The sequence below is a fragment of the Vulpes vulpes genome, chromosome 2, assembly GCF_048418805.1.
Source record: "Vulpes vulpes isolate BD-2025 chromosome 2, VulVul3, whole genome shotgun sequence".
In the NCBI taxonomy this organism is placed as follows: Eukaryota; Metazoa; Chordata; class Mammalia; order Carnivora; family Canidae; genus Vulpes; species Vulpes vulpes.
In genome coordinates this window covers 3,207,796-3,227,071 of record NC_132781.1, presented here as the reverse complement: position 1 = coordinate 3,227,071, position 19,276 = coordinate 3,207,796, and the positions used below count along the sequence as shown (strand labels likewise).

At 50.8% G+C, this 19,276-nt stretch overlaps 1 protein-coding gene and 1 long non-coding RNA gene across 3 annotated transcripts in view; one reads left to right on the top strand and one right to left on the bottom strand.

Moving 5' to 3' along the window:
- USP36 (ubiquitin specific peptidase 36) overlaps nucleotides 1–9,321 on the bottom strand; it is a 39,043-nt gene extending 29,722 nt beyond the window's left edge. For both annotated transcript variants that reach the window (XM_072746494.1, XM_072746496.1), the window contains exons 1-5: nucleotides 9,181–9,321; nucleotides 6,008–6,167; nucleotides 3,930–4,016; nucleotides 2,866–3,127; nucleotides 2,072–2,293 (exon numbers count right to left, since the gene is read on the bottom strand). In XM_072746494.1, coding sequence (XP_072602595.1) covers nucleotides 2,072–2,293; nucleotides 2,866–3,118 — 475 coding nt within the window. In that variant the 5' untranslated portion in view covers nucleotides 3,119–3,127; nucleotides 3,930–4,016; nucleotides 6,008–6,167; nucleotides 9,181–9,321. The remainder of the gene's footprint in view (nucleotides 1–2,071; nucleotides 2,294–2,865; nucleotides 3,128–3,929; nucleotides 4,017–6,007; nucleotides 6,168–9,180) is intronic.
- Nucleotides 9,322–9,532: 211 nt separating this feature from the next.
- LOC112920617 (uncharacterized) lies at nucleotides 9,533–13,023 on the top strand. The gene is made up of 3 exons (XR_011999483.1): nucleotides 9,533–9,601; nucleotides 10,717–12,421; nucleotides 12,524–13,023. It is a non-coding gene; the product is annotated as an uncharacterized lncRNA (long non-coding RNA).
- Nucleotides 13,024–19,276: the final 6,253 nt, after the last annotated feature.

The following is a 19,276-nucleotide window of genomic DNA, read 5'->3' as shown; positions in this document are numbered from 1 at the left end:
GCTACTCCCTCTGCCTGTGTCTCTGCCTCTCTGTGTCTCTCATGAATGAAGACATAAAATCTTAGGAAAAAAAAAAAAAGAATCAAGCGGAGCTACATTAATCTGGGGAAAAACCATAATTTTGATAATACTGAGGCTTCCCTCCAAAGGCAGCTATTTTCATGTATATAGATTACTGTGTAATGTCCTTCAGTGAAGGATTTCTTAGTAAATTTAGGTCTAGATACTTTATTACTTTTGTTATTATAAATTTTGTATAGTAATAAATATTTTTGAAAGATTTTACTGTTTGACAGAGAGAGCGTGAGCACAAGCAGGGGGAGCTGCAGGCAGAGGGAGAGGGAGAAGCAGGCTCCCCACTGAGCAGGGAGCCCAATGTGGGGCTCAATCTCAGGACTGTGGGATCATGACCCAAGCTGAAGGCAGATGCTTAACCTAAGCCACCCAGGCACCCCTATGGTAGCAAAATTTAAAAAAACACTCCTTGTTGTTTGCTGTAGAGAAATTCAACTAACTTTTTGTACATTGATGTTGTATCTAGTCACATTGTCAAATTTCTAATTTATAGATTCTTTTGCTTTTCAATGCAGGAATGTCATTTTCAAGTTAACAATAGTGGGCTCCTTCCTTTTGTCTCCTAGATCACCCCTCTGGCTAGGACCGGCACATCTTCAACACGGAGAGAGACCCCATTTCACTCTGTATTTTAAAGGGTACGCTTCCAATATTTTCCCTTCTAGAATGTTTCTTTTGTAGTGTTTGGTAGGTACCCTTTATCAAGATAAGGGAACGCCTTCCTATCGCTCCTTTGCTAAAAATTTTTTATAAATTTCTTTTTTGGGCATTATTTTCAAGTGACCTTTCTCTTTTAATCTGTTGATATGGTAATTAAGGAAGCAAAATTAGTACTCTTACATAGTACTTACTGTGTGCCAAGCAGTATTTTAAGCACTTTACGTAACTCATTCAAGCTTCCCAACAGCACGACTGGGGAGATATTATTACCTTGCAGATGAGGAAGAGGAAGCTTTAAAGGGCCAGGTAACATTCTTGAGAATCACAGCTTTTTTTTTTTTTTTTTTTTTTTTAATTTTTTATTCATGATAGACATAGAGAGAGAGAGAGGCACAGACACAGGCAGAGGGAGAAGCCTGACACGGGACTCGATCCCGGGTCTCCAGGATCACGCCCTGGGCCAAAGGCAGGCGCCAAACCGCGGAGCCACCCAGGGATCCCAGGATCACAGCATTTAGGTGCAGAGCCAGAACACAACTCAGCGGGCCAAGCTCCAGAGAAGTACTGTTACCTGTTGTGCCGTGCTCTCTTTATAATCACACGTCAAGATTTTCTGGTATTAGAACGTCCCTGCCTTACTAGGATGAACATAAATTGCTCACGGTGTTAGAAGACTATTGCATTTGGTAGAAGCTTTGTAACTACAATTGTAAGACAGGACTGTCATTTTTCTTTCTCATACTGTACTAGTTTACTTTTGCTACTCAAGTTATAAGAACCTCATAAAATGAGCTGGGAGTTCTCTTTTCCTATTCTCTGGAAGAATTTGTGAAGCACTACATCTGTTTCTCAAAATTTTCATAAAGCTCATCCATAAATCATCTCAGCCTGGCATTTTCTTCATGGGAAGATTTTTAACCGCTGATTTAATTTCTTTAATAGTTAAAAGGCTTTCTACGTCTTCAGTTTTGGTAAGTTACATTTTATTTCATCTTTACCCATTCTGTATTTCTAGTCTAGGGCATGTTTTATGACATACATAAGACACTGACTGGGTGCAGAGTCGCCGAATACACACAATTTGGACATATTTTTTGAGAACACGTTTCTCTGCGTAGGTACTCATTTTCAGAACAGTTTGGGACCAACGCTCTACCTGAGTGACTGGCTTCCACGGCCCATCCTACAGCAGGCACATGTCAAATTTAGATTTTATCAATTACTACCTCTTGGACATCACTCCTAAGTCTGACCCAGGCCGAAGGGCTTGTCTAATCAGGGGACTGCCCAGTCCCCACAACTCCTGGCCCACCCCCTGCTGCCAGCTCACACTCACAGTTGCGCGTATGCTCCTTGGAGAGCAGGTAGTTGGCCAGAGGCGGGGTGTAGGTCAAGCACTGTATGGTCGAGTTCAGAAAGCAGGTGTTGCCCAGGTTGTGGAGCCCCGCTCCCACGCGGTAAACCCGCTCCCACTTCAGGGACAGCCGCTCCGTGGGGAAGAGCACTTTCTGTGGGGCAGGAACACCATCACCACCACTCTCATACACATGCTCGCTCCCTGCGGGAGAAAGGGACAGGGAAGAAAGGAGGGCTCAAGTCTATGCAGAGGCAGACCACAAAAAAGAAATCGCTGATACGCACGCTCGGCATGCACTTGCCAAGACACAGTGTCAAAGGGTAACTGGTGTCCCCACTGACTGGAAGTTACTAGAAAGCCCAGGAGAAAACCCAGTCATCCCATGACTCTTGCAGACTGCTTACGTCTGGAATCAAGAAGCCCTCCATGAGAAGAGGACACTCAAGACAATCAACAGCTGGAGCCAGGCCTCAGCACTCCGAAGCCCAGCCCATTTCTTTTGCTTGTTTCCTAGCCCCGCCCTGGATCCTATCAAAGGCACACAAGTTCCAAGGCCTAAGAACACAGATTTCTTTAAGACCAAACCTGTATCATTATTTCTTTAACTATAAGCCACTGACCCCATAGAAACTTTACAACTCTCTAACCACAATCTGTTTTGTTTTTATTTTTCCACAATCTGTTTTTGTTCCTCCTAATCAGTCAACACTTTGTCCACCCACTTGGTCAACACACAATGAGACCCCTTCTACCAGCCAACCACACGTCTGTACCCTGTCTCCTGGCCTGTGGCTCATCTCCACTCCTGTGGCGACCGGCTCCCTCCGTTTTAGGGTTTAGCAAGACATATTTGCTCTTCAGTGACTCCAGCTGATAGGAGAAACTCTTGCTGGCTGGCTCAAACTCGATCTTCTGTAAAAGGACCTTCTTAGCAGAGGAGGCCAGAAGTTTCCCCAGCTCTCCATCATCAGCCGAGTCCTTACGGCCGGGTTTCAGGGCTTCCTTCAATTTATCGACTATTGGCATGGTGCATCACTGTAGAGACAAGAAAGAACACAGAGCGATGAGTAACTAGGTCTCAAGAACCAAGCATCACTTCTCTGAAAACGTCTTCTGATCTTTACGGATGCTAGCTGCCATGGAAGCTTCTCTGGATTGATTACCAACTGTACAAATGAAGTGTGAAAAATGGAGACATATTACCAACCACTTGGACAGAGCAGAATCCACACTTCTCTCAAAAAGGTAAGGTGCTTTTCACAAACTGCACCAAAGAGACTAGCAGGGAGGCTGGCTGAGCCTGCGGAAGGCATCTCTTCAATAACGGACTATGGACACCGGCTTGGTGCAGTTTCCTTCAAAAGGTGACCATGTGGTCCTAATGTCCGCTCAAAAACAGGAAAATACTGATTCTCAGAAGATACTCTGCTTGCACACATAAACCCATATGATAAAAGAATCAGGGGATCCCTGGGTGGCTCAGCAGTTGGGTGCCTGCCTTTGGCTCAGGGCATGATCCTGGAGACCCGGGATCAAGTCCCACATCGGGCTCCCTACATGGAGCCTGCTTCTCCCTCTGCCTGTGTCTCTGCCTCTCTCTCTGTGTCTCTCATGAAGAAAGAAAGAAAGAAGAAAGAAAGAAAGGAAGAAAGGAAGAAAGAAAATAAAAGAAAAGAAAAGAAAGAAAAGAAAAAAAAAGAAAAAAAAAGAAAAGAAAAGAAAAGAAAAGAAAAGAAAGAAAAAAGAAAAGAAAAGAAAAGAAAAGAAAAGAAAAGAAAAGAAAAGAAAAGAAAAGAAAAGAGAAAAGAAATCAGCGCAGTGAGTTACGTAAGCACACCTTTCTGTTCAGGCTCCTACTCTCCGAGATGAAGGCCAAAGGTCACATGTGGGTCACTGAGATGATGCTAGTCCACACGGAGATACACTGTAAGTATAAAATATGCAACGGATTTCAAAGACTTAGCATATGAGTATAAAATATCTGAGGGCACCTGAGTGGCTCAGTCAGTTAAGCATCTACCTTCGGCTCAGGTCATGATCCTGGAATCCCAAGATGGATCCCGTTGAAGGGGGGGGGGGTTTCCCTGCTCAACAGGGGATCTGCTTCTCCCTCCCACTCCGCTCCTCCCCCCTGCTCATGCTCATCGCCACACATGCCCTCTTTCTCATTCACTTTCCCTCAAATAAATAAATAAATAAATAAAATCTTTAAAAAAGAAAAGAATGTGGGATGCCTGGGTGGCTCAGTGGTTGAGTGCCTTCAGCTCAGGTCACGATTCTGGGGTCCTGGGATCGAGTCCCACATTGGGCTCCCCACAGGAAGCCTGCTTCTCCCTCTGCCTGTGTCTCTGCCTCTCTCTCTCTCATGAATAAATAAAATCTTTAAAAAAATAAGAAGAATGTGAAACATTTCAATTTTTAGACTGGTTATATGCTAAAATGATAATTTGCATATATTGAGTTAAATATGTTGTGAAAATTAATTTCAGTTGCCTCTTATTTTTTAACATGGCTACTGTAAAAATTTAAATTATACTTATTAAATTGTAAAATTGTACTTTAAATTTTAAATTATTGGATGGTGCTTGTACAGATGATCTTTCTGAAAGTGAGGGAGGAGAGACAGGAGAGTGGCAGGACTAGAATAGTACATATAAGAAGCTCCAACTTTAAGAGGGAAGTGACAGTTCCAGGCTGGAGTGTGACAGGACTGGTTTCTTCCTTCACTTATCAGCTGTAAATTCCAGGAAGAACCACTGTTGACTTCCCAGCTCCTGTTCTGTGTTAATTAGGGCTTGAAAGCAGCACCCATGGTGGTTTTGAGGTGACCCCGGTGAGTGCTGGCTGCAGCTGCTAGAAACACTAAAAGACCAGGAATCCCCTCCATCACCTCTGATTGCTACACTTGTACCCACCACTGTTCTTTACTACTATCTCTCAACTCAACCATCTCAGCCAAAGCTCAAGGGCCATTTGAGTCACAATTAGAAAAATATGTTCCTTAAACTGTTCACTCTTATCAGAAAAATGACTCCTTTAGGCATCCAGCAGCCAGCCTGGCACAGGAGCACCAACTAAGTAAGCGTATCCCAGAACTCAGTGAAAGGATCGCTTATGAAACCATTCGAGTTTATCCTTATGGAGCATCTCGTGCCCCACTGGGGTCAAATTTCTTTATCTATGAAACTTTCTGCAGGTGTGCCTGGCTGGCTCAGTCAGTAGAGCATGCGACACTTGACCTTGGGGCTGTAAGTTCTAGCCCCATGTTGGGTGGAGAGATTAGTTAAAAATAAAATCTTAAAAAAAAAAAAAACTGCAAAAAATAGAAACGTAAGAAACTTTTTTTTTTAAATGTAAGCACTTGGGATCCCTGGGTGGCGCAGCGGTTTGGCGCCTGCCTTTCGCCCAGGGCACGATCCTGGAGACCCGGGATCAAATCCTACGTCAGGCTCCCTGCATGGAGCCTGCTTCTCCCTCTGCCTCTGTCTCTGCCTCTCTCTCTCTCTCTCTGTGACTATCATGAATAAATAAAATCTTTTAAAAATAAAAAATAAAAATAAATAAAATGTAAGCACTTATTCTTTGAAGAAATCAAAAGAACCTTTCCTAAGGGGAATTATCTTTTTTTTTTTTTTTAAAGATTTTATTTATTTATTCATGAGAGACACAGAGAGAGAGAGGCAGAGACACAGGCAGAGGCAGAGGCAGGCTCCATGTAGGGAGCCGGACGTGGGACTTGATCCAGGGGCTCCAGGATCAGGCCTTGGGCTGAAGGCGGCACTAAACCGCTGAGCCACCTGGGCTGCCCCTAAGGGGAATTATCTAAGTGTTCCCACCAACTGAACAATAGCTGCTGGGCTACAAACACGTAACTTGGAGAAATGAAAAAGTACTTCCAAACCTCTGCTGGCTTACCTGGGGTGTCTGAACTTGGGCGTGTTGCTGCTGCAGCATGGGGTCAGGTTCTGGGCCAGACTGGGCAGGTGCACCGCAGGACCCGATTCACCAGCTCCTCGGCTATGCCCCGTTAAATCACCAAAGCTGCAAGTCTGTCGTTCCGAACAGGCGTCAGAATCTGTGGGGTGAACAGAGCACCACGTGAGGCCACTTGCTTCCACTATCTCCTCAGCCCCATTGTGTGGACACAGAGCAGAAAGGCTATTTATCTGGAAGAGTCGGCAGGAAGGCTGAGGGAGTATGGATAGTGCTGGATTTAGGAAGAGTCTGGAGAAGAGCTGAACTGACTGGCTACAAATTATTACAATGTGCATGATATGAAAACGCTGCCCTTTGCTTTGTATCTTAACGTTCCCGCCAGTGATAAGCCCAATGAACAAAAGTCTTCAGTGAACTCCAGTCTAAATCGCTTTTCAAAGAGTAAGAGGTAATAATCCCTTCACCTCCAACTTCCAGATTTCACAAACCAGTAGAATTTCAAAAGCAAAACAAAGGAGCAGAAAGAATTGCCATGTTTTCACTTTGCTAAGTGCAGTTTTTTTTTTAAACTACCATCCACAATCACTATGATTACATAAAATTACTTAAAAGTTTTTTGCTGTGAAAACGTTCAGACACATACAATGTGTGGGAACAACACAGGGACCACCATGCTCTCCTTATGCAAGCCCAACCCTGATTCCTCTTCTGTCCCCACATTATCGACAACAGATTTCGGATACGTCGTGCCTCGTATCCATAAATAATAGCACACCGACGTCAAAATAAAGGGAGAACATAATAAATCTGATCTCAGGATAAAAGCCAACCTGTAAGGTGAAGATTCCGGTCGCACAAAGATCTCCCTACAACATCCCCGTCTTAACCAAAACTCATACCTCACTATGGACAGGTGAGGACACAGATGGACATGGGTCCAAGGTCATATGTTTGGGAACCAAACGGCAAGGGGATGTACAGAACTTGGAAGATACAACACAATTTCTTTCAAGAGAAGTAATTTAAAGAACATGTATCCCATAGCCTGCTCCTCAATGTGGGAATCAGATTTTGAACAATTTTTCCATTTCTGACAAATCTCTGTGTCACCAGTGGCACCCAAAACATCAACAACAGCCAAAAAATTATTTCTCTCCGAGGCATAGGAACCCAGAGAGAAATGTCCTTGTAGTCATCAGCAAGCCGTCTGAGGTGCATATCTGACAACATGCTCTTCAGGGCTCAGGAAGGATGCTCCCTCCGCTCCACCACCGTCCAGGAGCAGCTCAGGCTTCTCCGTATTTCTACCCCCAAGGGTAGGCAAACACAGCATCCGCAAAACACCCTTCAAGCATATTCTCTCTCCCTCCTCCCTGTAAATTCTCTTTTCCAGGATGAAATGCACTCAAGACTCACAGGGTCAACCACGTGCTGGTGGGGGAGGAGCCCCAGTGGACAGAGCCTGGGCCTCCCTGGGGCACTTTCACAGGGGCCTCCAGGCTCTTCTGCAGAGTCTGCAGAACACCAGGCTCCAGCCAGGAAAGCATAAGCAGAGCCTCCCTCTCCTTGGAGGCCTGATTCTAGGCATCTCCTCTGGAAAGCGAGCTGGCCACGACGCTTGCCTCCCTCCTCTGCTTTAGAATGCTGCTCTAGGGATCCCTGGGTGGCGCAGCGGTTTAGCGCCTGCCTTTGGCCCAGGGCGCGATCCTGGAGACCTGGGATCGAATCCCACGTCAGGCTCCCGGTGCATGGAGCCTGCTTCTCCCTCTGCCTGTGTCTCTGCCTCTCTCTCTCTCTCTCTCTCTCTCTGTGACTATCATAAATTAAAAAAAAAAAAAGAATGCTGCTCTATCTCGCTGCGAGAACCCATGGGAGGCTCAACACCACCAACCACAGGGGTATTTTAAAACCTCACATCTTGTCCCCACCCACTCACATTCTCCATGACCATGACCCTGAAGAAGGTTACCTTCTTTCCCACATTTCTTTAAAAGAGGGAAAAAAGAAATTTCAGCACTGCTGCCAAACAGAACGGGCTCCTCCACATTTTGACTAGTCTGGGTCCTGCGTTAATGATGCTTCTCTGGGTAATGACTGTGCTCAAGACCCACATGGGCCCTTGCCTCCTGGGACTCCCTAGGGCTCTGGGCTCCGCAGCTCTCTCCTCCGCCACCGGTCGGGGTTCCCTGGGAACTGCAAAGAGCACCCCTCCTGGACCCTCAAGACCCTCGGGGGACGTGCAACCGTGCGCCTCCCCTGCGCCCCCTGGACCTCCCGTGGGCCACCGTGAGCCCCTGACGTCCCCGGGACCCCGAGCACTCGCAGACTGAGCGCCCCAGACCCTTCCCTGTGGATTCCGGAGCTTTCGCCGGCTGAGCGCCCCAGACATCCCCGTGGACCCCTAACCCTCGTGGACCGCGCACCCCAGAGCCTCTCACAGCGTAGCCCCAACTCTGGGCTAACAGAGCATCCCTGGGCCCTCCCCACGGGCACCTGAGCCCTGCGCGGACCGCGCGCCCCTAACCTCCCCGGGACCCCAAAGCCCCCACGGACCGCGCGCCCCGGACCTCCCCGTGGGACCCCCGACCTCCCCGGGACCCCAGAGCCCTCGCAGACCGCGCGCCCCGGACCTCCCCGTGGGCCCCCCCGACCTCCCCGGGACCCCGAGCCCCCGCGGACCCCCCCGACCTCCCCGGGACCCCCCCGACCTCCCCGTGGACCCCGAGCCCCCGCAGACCGCGCGCCCTGGACCTCCCCGGGACCCCCCCGACCTCCCCGTGGACCCCGAGCCCCCGCAGACCGCGCGCCCTGGACCTCCCCGTGGACCCCCCGACCTCCCCGGGACCCCGGAGCCCTCGCAGACCGCGCGCCCCGGACCTCCCCGTGGACCCCCCGACCTCCCCGGGACCCCGGAGCCCCCGCGGACCGCGCGCCCTGGACCTCCCCGTGGACCCCCCGACCTCCCCGGGAACCCCCGACCTCCCCGAGGACCCCGAAACCCCGCGAACCCCCCCGACCTCCCCGGGACCCCGGGGCCTCTCCCAGACAGCGCGGCCCGGCTCGGGGCTAACGGAGCATCCCTGGGCCCTCCCCACGGCCCGAGCCCCGCGCGGACGCGCACGTCTCCCCGGGCGCCCCCCTGCAGGCCGCACCTTCCCGCGCCCCAGGCCCAGCGGACGCCCTCCACCCGGCCGGACGCGCAGCCTCCCCTCGGCCCGTGCGCCAGCCTCCCCGGCCTCGGCGGGCCCGGCTGCAGGCCCGCGGCGCTGGCGTCTCCTCGGCCCGGGCCCCGCACACGCACCATCCGGGCCTCGGGCGCCTCACACACGTGTCACGGCGACACTTAAAGGGGCCGCAGCAGGCGGCCCGCGCTGCCGGACTCGGGAGGTCTTGGCCGCTTTAAGAGGCGGGGCTAGCCGCGTCCCCGCTCCCTGGGCCCGCCCACAGCCGGTCTGCGCAGCCGATACGTCACCCTGCCGCCCGCGGCCGCACCGGGCTACGCGATGACGCAAGCACGCAGAGCCGGGGCGCCCCGCCCCCTTGGCCCGAGCCGAGCGAGTTCCCGGAGAGCACGTGAGGCTCCTGCTTCCGGGTCCCTAACGCGGGTCCCTAACGCGGGTCCCAGCCCGGGTCTCCGCGGCCCTTTAGTGACCGCGCGGCGGACGGGGCGCAGGGAGGGCAGCGGGCCCAGCAGGGCGGCGGGCGCGGAGGCCGAGCGGAGGCTGGGAGCGGGGGGAGCCGTGACGTCCGACCTTTGGGGGGGGGCGACCTGCCATCCCCGACCGCCCTCCTGACCCCCAAAAGCACCGGCCCGTGACGATTCCGTTAAGCTTCTGCTGGAATGCTTGCAAATGCGCATGGCTTCTGCAGTGTTTTTAAAAATCCTTTTCACCGAGTCCTTGCTTCCCCCCACCCCGCCCCGGGCAGGGGTGCGGGGGGCGGGGGTGCTGACCGGCCCGGGGCACGGAGGCGCGGGGCGGGCGGGGGGGGGGCGGTAAAAGACCTTACCCCAAACCGTAGCCCTGTGATGCTGGCCCTCCCGGGGGGCTGGGGGAGCTCCCCGGTGCAGGGCCTGCTGCGGCGGGTGCCGCTGCACCTGCAGATGGGACGGGGTGCAGGGCCTGCCTGCACCGGGTGCCGCTGCCCCTGCAGGCGGGGACGGGGTGCAGGGCCTGCCTGCACCGGGTGCCGCTGCCCCTGCAGGCGGGGACGGGGTGTAGGGCCTGCCTGCACCAGGTGCCGCTGCCCCTGCAGATGGGACGGGGTGCAGGGCCTGCCTGCACCGGGTGCCGCTGCCCCTGCAGGCGGGGACGGGGTGTAGGGCCTGCCTGCACCGGGTGCCGCTGCCCCTGCAGGCGGGATGGAGTGCAGAGCCGCAGGAGGTGTAAGGGGACTTTCACCCTCTGTGGGCTCCCTGGGTTCCAGTGTCCTGAAAAAGACAAGCAGGCAGAAACGATGCGGTAGGAGCCTGAGACGGAGCCTGGGAGAGTCCAGCCCCCAAGAGCTTCAGACTGAGATTTATTCCCGGTGCCAGCCCGTCCCGGGCGAAGACAAGGATTCCAACAAAACCAGCCCTCATGCCTGATAAGGCGTTTATCAGTGACAAAGTGTGGGGGCAGGTTGGAAGGGGTGGCCGCTGGCAGGGGAATGAGGAGACTTGGGTTTTATCCCAGTGCTGCCCTAATTAGCAGGTTGCTCTGGACAGTTAACGACCCTAGGCCTGGGTTTCCTGGACTGTGGAGGAAAGACGAGCTCCGGCCCATCTTCCCAAAACTGAAGACGTTTGTTTCCATTGCTGAGCTGACACTGTGTGTCAGGTACCTCCCCACCGCTTTGCCTACAGTATATGCTTTAATCCTCATGGCAAACCCACAAAAAGATACTGTTGCCACGTTACAGGTGGAAAAAAAAAATGAGTGTGCCTGATCCCTGCAGGCAAGCAGTGATGGGAGGGTTTCAGCCTGAGTTTGGCCTACCCCAGGTGCACACCTGTAACTCAGGCCCTCAGAGGAACCCCAACATTCTTCTGAGTTGACAAATGAATTGCCTGAAAGGCCCTCCATTCTGCTGGAGAATGTTATCATGAGACCTGGAAGTTGGGAGGAGCCGTTGGCCACCCACACGCCCCCCACCCTGACTCCCCCTGCAGATTCTCTCAAAGAAGCTGCAGAGTGGTGTCTCCTTGAGGTATGTGCAGGTGGACCTTTCCTAAAGTGCTTAATCCCAAAGGTTACCGGAGGAATGCAAATTAAAACCATACCAAGGGGGATCCCTGGGTGGCGCAGCGGTTTGGCGCCTGCCTTTGACCCAGGGCGCGATCCTGGAGACCCGGGATCGAATCCCACGTCAGGCTCCCGGTGCATGGAGCCTGTTTCTCCCTCTGCCTGTGTCTCTGCCTCTCTCTCTCTCTCTCTCTCTCTCTCTCTCTCTGTGACTATCATAAATAAATAAAAATTAAAAAAAAATAAATAAAACCATACCAAGGGACATTTCACACCCACTGGAACACCTGAAATTAAAAAGACTACGTGGGGATCCCTGGGTGGCGCAGCGGTTTGGCGCCTGCCTTTGGCCCAGGGCGCGATCCTGGAGACCCGGGATCGAATCCCACATCAGGCTCCCGGTGCATGGAGCCTGCTTCTCCCTCCGCCTGTGTCTCTGCCTCTCTCTCTCTCTCTGTGACTATCATAAATAAATAAAAAATTAAAAAAAAATTAAAAAGACTACGTGTTGGAGAGAATGTGAAGCAGGTGGACTCTAAACCTGCTGGGAGGGGCAGCCCCGGTGGCTCAGTGGTTTAGTGCTGCCTGCAGCCTGGGGTGTGATCCTGGAGGTCCCGGGATCGAGTCCCATGTCAGGCTTCCTGTATGGAGCCTGCTTCACCCTCTGCCTGTGTCTCTGGCCCTCTCTCTCTGTCTCTACGAATAAATTTAAAAAAAATCTTACAAAAAAAGTAAACCTGCTGGGAGTATAAATGATACAACATTTTGGGGGGAAAATGTTTCTTTTAAGTAACAAACACCTACCCCATGTGCAGGTCCATTGCTATGGCTCTCACCACTCTATGCCTGGAGTCCAGTAAATTACACATGTGCAGGGCAGCCTGGGTGGCTCAGAGGTTTAGTGCCACCTTCGGCCCAGGGTGTGATCCTGGAGTCCCGGGATCGAGGCCTGGATCGGGTTCCCTGCATGGAGCCTGCTTCTCTCTCTGCCTGTATCTCTGCTTCTCTCTGTGTCTCTCTCATGAATAAATCAATAAAATCTTAAAAAATTACGCATATGCAGATCTCTCTCCCCCTGGTCTTTGGAATGCTGGGTCCAGGAAGCGCCCGCCTGCTGGTCATCTCCCTGCAGGATCCACAGGCACTTCCAACTCACCATGCCGGGAAACAGGTGCATCACCCCCTCCCCTAAGCTGCCTCTCTCTGCCCTGTTGCCCACTTGGGTCGCTGTGCTGGAGCTTAGACCAAATCCTTGCCCTTTCCCACTTTCCAGGCACCCTGGTGTCCAGGAATGTCTGTCTGGCCACTGGGGGTCACTGGTGAGACTGGAGGGCAAAGGAAAGGAGAAGCAGGACCTTTCTCTCCCTCCTCTTCTGCTTGGAATGGAGTTTCTGGCTTCATCCAGAGAGGTGCCCTGTGCTCCCAGCCTCCTCCTCCCCCAACTGTCCCTCCCTGGGCTCTGGTAGGGCAGCCTCCTGCCCCTGCCCCTCCATCCTAGAAGTGCTAACAGCTGCCTGTTGTTTCCTAGTCAGCTTCCATCAGGATGCAACCAATCCCTGTATTATCCCCTCTGTTTTAAAGGCTGTACAGAGGGGTGCCTGGGTGGCTCAGCGATTGGGCATCTGCCTTCGGCCCAGGGCGTGATCCTGGAGCCTCAGGATCGAGTTCCGCGTCAGGCTCCCCGCATGGGGCCTGCTTCTCCCTCTGCCTGTGTCTCTGCCTCTCTCTCTCTCTGTATCTCTCATGAATAAATAAATAAAATCTTTAAAAAATAATAAAGGCTGTACAGAGTGGTTTCGGTGTTTCTGATTGGACCCAGGGTGCTAACAGACAGCAACCCAACATCCACCTTCCTGGCCAGCATCCTGGTCTCCTCTCTTTCCCTCTCCCCACATAAATCATCCATTAACAAATTTTGCTAATTTTACTTCTCAAATATTCCTCAAACCACTCTCTTCCCTCCATCTAATTGCCCAAATGGAGCCCCTCCCCATCTTCACCTGCATTACTGGAATGGCCAAATCCATTGCTCGAACCACCAAACAGAATAATATATTTAGGGACACCTGGGTGGCTCAGCAGTGGAGCATCTGCCTTCCACTTAGGGCATGATCCTGAGGTCCTCGGATCAAGTCCCCCATTGAACTCCCCACAAGGAGCCTGCTTCTCCCTCTGTCTCTCTCTCTCTCTCTCTCTCTCTTTGTGTGTGTGTGTGTGTATGTCTCTCATGAATAAATAGAATCTTAAAAAAAATAATGCATTTAAAAGGCCCACCTGAAAACACTGCACACCTGTCTGGACACTTCCCCACTCCCCGAAGCTAATGGGAAATCAAGGCTCTCCTTAGCATGGTCTCTAATGGCCCCTGGAGGCTGGCTCCTTGCCTGCTTTTTCTTCCTCATTCCCCCACCACTCCCTGCCCTGGATCCCCTCAAAGAGCTAAATCCAAATGACCCCTAGACCCTAATCAGGGTATCTTTGCTCCAGGCTCATGCTGCTCTTTGGCCTAAATTCCCTTTCCCCACTAGCCCGTCTACAAACTTCCCAGACACTACTTCCTCCAGGAAGTCTTCCTGGATTCCCTCCATCCCTGCCATTAGGTTGCTGTTGCCTTGGGCCAGCTGCACATTCCACTTACACATTCAATTGGAATGCTCTCTAGGCTGCCCCCTCCTCGGTGACCGCTGGTAAAGCTCTGAGGATATCTCACGCGTCTTAGTGTCCCTGAGCCTGGTGCATTGATGGTACACTATGCATGAATATCTCTGAAACCCAACCAAACAGAAAATAAAGTGCTCAAGATGAGACCATTGAATAATCTCTAAATCCTTGAAGGAAAAAAGTAGAGAAACATTGAAGATAAAATAATAGTAGTCTCAAAACCAAGGCAGAGGCACCTGGGTGACTCAGTGGTTGAGTGCCTTCAGCTCAGGCCATGATCCTGGGGTCCTGGGATCAAGTCCCGCAACTGGCCCCCTGCAGGGAGCCTGCTTCTCCCTCTGCCTGTGCCTGTGCCTTGCTCTGTGTCTCTCATGAATAAATAAATAAATCTTAAAAAAAAGAAATAAAAGAAATAATGTGCATTAACAGATTAACGGTACAGTTGCCCAGAAGTCACCTGTGGTTGGCCAAAGATTCGTGCTAATTTCTGGAGAGACCTAAATCGCATCTCTAACTGTAAATTATTTTTTTTAAGATTTTATTTATTTTGTTTATTCATGAGAGACAGAGAGAGAGAAAGAGAGAGGCAGAGACACAGGCAGAGGGAGAAGCAGGCTCCATGTAGGGAGCCCGATGCGGAACTCGATCCCAGGTCTCCAGGATCATGCCCTGAGCTGAAGGTGGCGCTAAACCGCTGGGCCCCCTGGCTGCCCTCTAACTGTAAATTAATAATTCTGATTTTTACATCGGTTGTTGTGAGTTTGGTTCCTATGAGTCGCTCCGGCTGGGCCTACACAACTCTAACAATTTCCCGTTTCTAGAAACTGCCAAACCCTCCTCTGGCTGCACTCACCAAGGAAAAGCCACATGACAGGTTCCCAGAGCCGTATTAGACCTTCTCTCCTTGGACTATGGATGGGCTGTGATGGAATTTGACCCACAAAACTTACTTTTTCATGAATGTGTTTGGTGGTTTGGCCAAAAAATAGCCGACAGGCCTTAAATTCCTGTGCTGGCCACTCGCTTGCTTCCTCCTCCCCTCCCAAGGCAGTTTTCTCTCTCTAAAAAAAAACTAAAAAAATTAAAAACAAAACAAAACAAAGGGATGCCTGGGTGGCTCCGTGGTTGAGCGTGTGCCTTCGGCTCAGGGTGTGATCCTGGGTCCAGGAATCGAGTCCCATATCGGGCTTCCTGCAGGGAGCCTACTTCTTCCTCTGCCTGTGTCTCTGCCTCTCTCTCTCTCTGTGTCTCTCATGAATAAATAAATAAAATCTCAAAAAAAAAGGTAATAAATAAATAAAAATAAAAACAAACAAAACCCCCCAAAACCCCAAAAAAACCCCCACGAAGCCAGCATAAATGCCCAGGTGTGTATTTTCTCTGTGTGCGTAGGGATAGTTCTCCCCAAATGCTGACACCGAAATCCAGCTGGAACCTTTATAGAGGCCGCTGGTACCCCACTGTCCTCATGACCCCTTCCCCGTCTTGCCACAAATTACCTCCCTCCCCCAAAAGTCACCCCCACTACCCCTCACTTCATTCTTTTGGGTTTCGTTCCCTTTCTTAGGTCCCACTGGTTGTTCTCTGGGACGCAGTGTTACTTTGCACAGCGCTGTAACTGTTCTTTTTGAAGCAAGGCACGTATCCCTGTCTGGCCTCAGGACTAGATTGCATACATTTTTCAAGAGAGTCCAAGACTTTCTCTTTAAAATCCCAGCACCGGGATTCCTGGGTGGTGCAGCGATTTGGCGCCTGCCTTTGGCCCAGGGCGCGATCCTGGAGACCCGGGATCGAATCGCACGTCGGGCTCCCAGTGCATGGAGCCTGCTTCTCCCTCTGCCTATGTCTCTGTCTCTGTCTCTGTCTCTCTCTCTCTGTGACTATCATAAATAAAAAAATAAAATAAAAAAGTAAAAAAATAAATCCCAGCACCACCTTGCATTGGAGCCTCCAAAGTCCGCAGGCGCCCAGGGAGGCACACAGAGCAGGCCCAAGTCGACTGTTCCTGCCATGTCAGGGCCGGCCTGGGGAGGAGGGGGTACAGACCCCAGTGGGGCCCAGGCCAGAGGCTGTCTGTCCTGCAAGACTCCCATGGCAGGCGGCAGCAGGCTCAGGACCGCTCTCTCCCGAGGGCCCAGGTCCGGAGTTAGTGTCTGGGAACTTGGATTTGGGGAGGGTTCCCCCATTCTCTGGTAAGAATGGATCCTGGGGCACCTGGCTGGCTCAGTAACTATGGAGCATATGATGCTTGATCTTGAGGTTGTGAATTCAAGCCCCATGTTGGTGTGGAGCCTATTTAAAACAACAAAAACAGGGATCCCTGGGTGGCGCAGCGGTTTAGCGCCTGCCTTTGGCCCAGGGCGCGATCCTGGAGACCCGGGATCGAATCCCACATCAGGCTCCGGGTGCATGGAGCCTGCTTCTCCCTCTGCCTGTGTCTCTGCCTCTCTCTCTCTCTGTGACTATCATAAAAAAAAAAAAAAAAAAACACACAACAACAACAAAAAAAAAAAGAATGGATCCTGTGCCTCAAATGTTTATGCTGAGCACCTGCTCTCCTGCTGGGAGGCTGGAATTTTGCTACACACTGGGGAGAGGGTGCCTGCATGACCAGCACCCAATAAAAACCACGGGGGCAAGGTCTCTGTTGAGCCTCCCTGGCAGGAGTCTTGCACCTGGTGCCCCACACCTCCCCACCAAGGTGGCTTGAAGGGGTAAAGCAAAACATGTTGGGTGGCCTAAAAATAAAAATTAAACCTTCCCCTTTATTTCCAGGTCGCGTATGCAGCATTGCCTCCGCACCCCGTCTTGGATCCCATCCTCAAACTCTCTTGAGCACTTGCTCTTTCTCTGCTATGGGCCCCCACCTGACACCCCACCATTTTGCAGACTCGGATTTGGACTTGCCTCACGTTTTTGTTTCATTTACCTGGGAAGGAATATTCCTTCTGGTTGTTAGGAAATGAAAAATGGACAGAACCGTGTTTCTGAGTCTTTTTTCTTTCACAGTTTGTTTCCTGAACAAGGAAATCTGCTGTTGGAGCCGATGGTGTCCCCAAATCAAAGCGCTGCCTTTCGCTGCAGAGGACTCACAGCAACCGGGCGCGACGAGGCGAGCTGCGGGTCAGCTCTGAGCTCGAACCCAAGGCTAAAGATAGAACCTGTTCATACGGGAGTTTCAAAGTCTTACTGTAAGATCTGTGCTAGCGGAAGGTTGTCCATAATAAAACCGACCCCAGAAAAATATCTGCGGCTCCCCTGTTTCGTTAAGTTAGATCAGTTGAACATACCCATTAACAATCAGGAGGGAAGGGGCGCCCGGGTGGCTCAGCGGTTTAGCGCCACCGTCAGCCCAGGGCGTGACCTTGGGGTCCCGGGATCGAGTCCCACATGGGGCTCCCCACAGGGAGCGTGTTTCTCCCTCTGCCTGTGTCTCTGCCTCTCTCTGTGTGTCTCTCATGAATAAATAAAATCTTAAAACAACAACAACAACAACAAAACAATTAACAGGGAAAAGCTAGTGCTACCCAAACTTCTCGATGTTTTAACCAGTCCTGGTGGCTGCCCCGGGCCTTTTCACATTGGATTCTGCAGTATCTGTTGCTGCAAACCCTCACGTGTCTGTTGGGGGTTCGGACCCCAGTCCCCCATTCACATTCCTTTCACAGAATGAGTGAGCCTGAGGATGGGAATAATGGTGTCTGGAGCATCTGCAACAGTCTGCTCACCCTGTACGTGGGTCCTCAAACCAATTCAAAATTGTTTGCAAAGACAGAGAAAATTCGGATAATAATGGGGTCATGGGTGCATGGAGTTTGTTAGCTCACTCTCTGCATTTCTTTATATATTTGAAAATTTCCATAATGAGGAGTGTTTTTCAGAAGTCACATTTGACCTCAATTACATAAAATAAATGACATCGGTAGCAGTCGTCTGAGCATTGTTTGCTAGGACCCCATGCGGCCTACAGGTCTGGAGGAGCACAAATGCCAGGCAAGGGCATTTGCACGGCACAGAGGGTTTTGGTAGCACTCTTCTAACACGTGGCTCAGCCGTTTCCCTCATTGAGCAGGTGGAAAAAACAGGCCAAACGTTTCTGCCATAGGTGATAGGAAATGCATGGCATTTAATGTTTAGTGATACAGGCATCAATGCAAACTTTGTCCCCTACTAGCCTCTCTGTGGCCTCACAAAGGCATCCAGAAGCTTGTTCTTGCTGACCGGGCAGCAGCTGCATAAAATGGGAAAACACCAACCTTCTGGTTTGTCCCTGATGTGACAAATCCACAAATGGCCCAGGGGGTGAGGAAGTATTCAAACAGACCTTTAAAGAGTTTTTTTTATGGTGACCTGAAGTGATGTGAGACTTGGTTCAAGTTTAGGTTATGACGGGGCCGTCTTTCCCAGCTTAAGAGGAGGAGAGGAGGGAAACCTGTAGAAAACAGAACCTCGAGAGCAAATGCAATGTACAGCCCTTATTAGGGTCCTGATTCAAGCCAGTGGACCATCATAAAGCATGGAAGAGATGTCAGCACTGACTAGACACCAGTGGATCCTAATGACATTTTTAAGGTGCGATAAAAGTATTTTGGAAATGTAGGTTTTTAAAAAAATTTTTTTTAGTAATCTTTGTACCCAAGATAGGGCTCGAACCCACAACCTCTGAGATCAAGAGTCCCATGCTCTACTGACTGAGCCAGCCAGGAGCCCTGGAAGTGTTTTTTTATTTTATTTTATTTTATTTTATTATTTTTTATTATTTATTTATTTACTTTTATTTTATTGTATTTAATTTTTTTTTAATTTTTACTTTTTGGAAGTTTTTTTTTTAAATAGCTATTATTTTTAAAAGATATGGACTGAAACATTTACCGATAGCAGTTTCATGTCTGGAATTCCCCTTTGCGGTAACCTTGGGCGGGCTGTGTGGGGCGAGGGTGTCAGCAAAGAAGGAAGACGAGGACCATGAATTGCATAGTGTTAGAGATGCACGATGGGCACAGGGCTCCGCTTTCCTAGGTTTGTGTGCTGGGAAAGCTCCAGGACAGAAAGTGAGATGCACGTGCCAAATGAACAAAGGGGCCCCTGTCACATGCGCTCTCCTCTTGGCCGATCTAAGAAAACCACGTTTCCGGTTGCCCGCCCCGTCTCTGCTGCACTTTCCCACGTTCTCCCCAAAGCACCCAGAGCCTCTCCTTCTCCGGGAGACACGTCGCCACCTCCACTGAGGTGGAGCTCCTCTGGAGGTGCTCAGTTCTTTTTATTTTTATTTATTTTTATTTTTTAATTTTTATTATTATTATTTTTTGAGGTGCTCAGTTCTTAAGCTAGGACGTCGGATATAGCCACCCAGACAGAGCCAGCG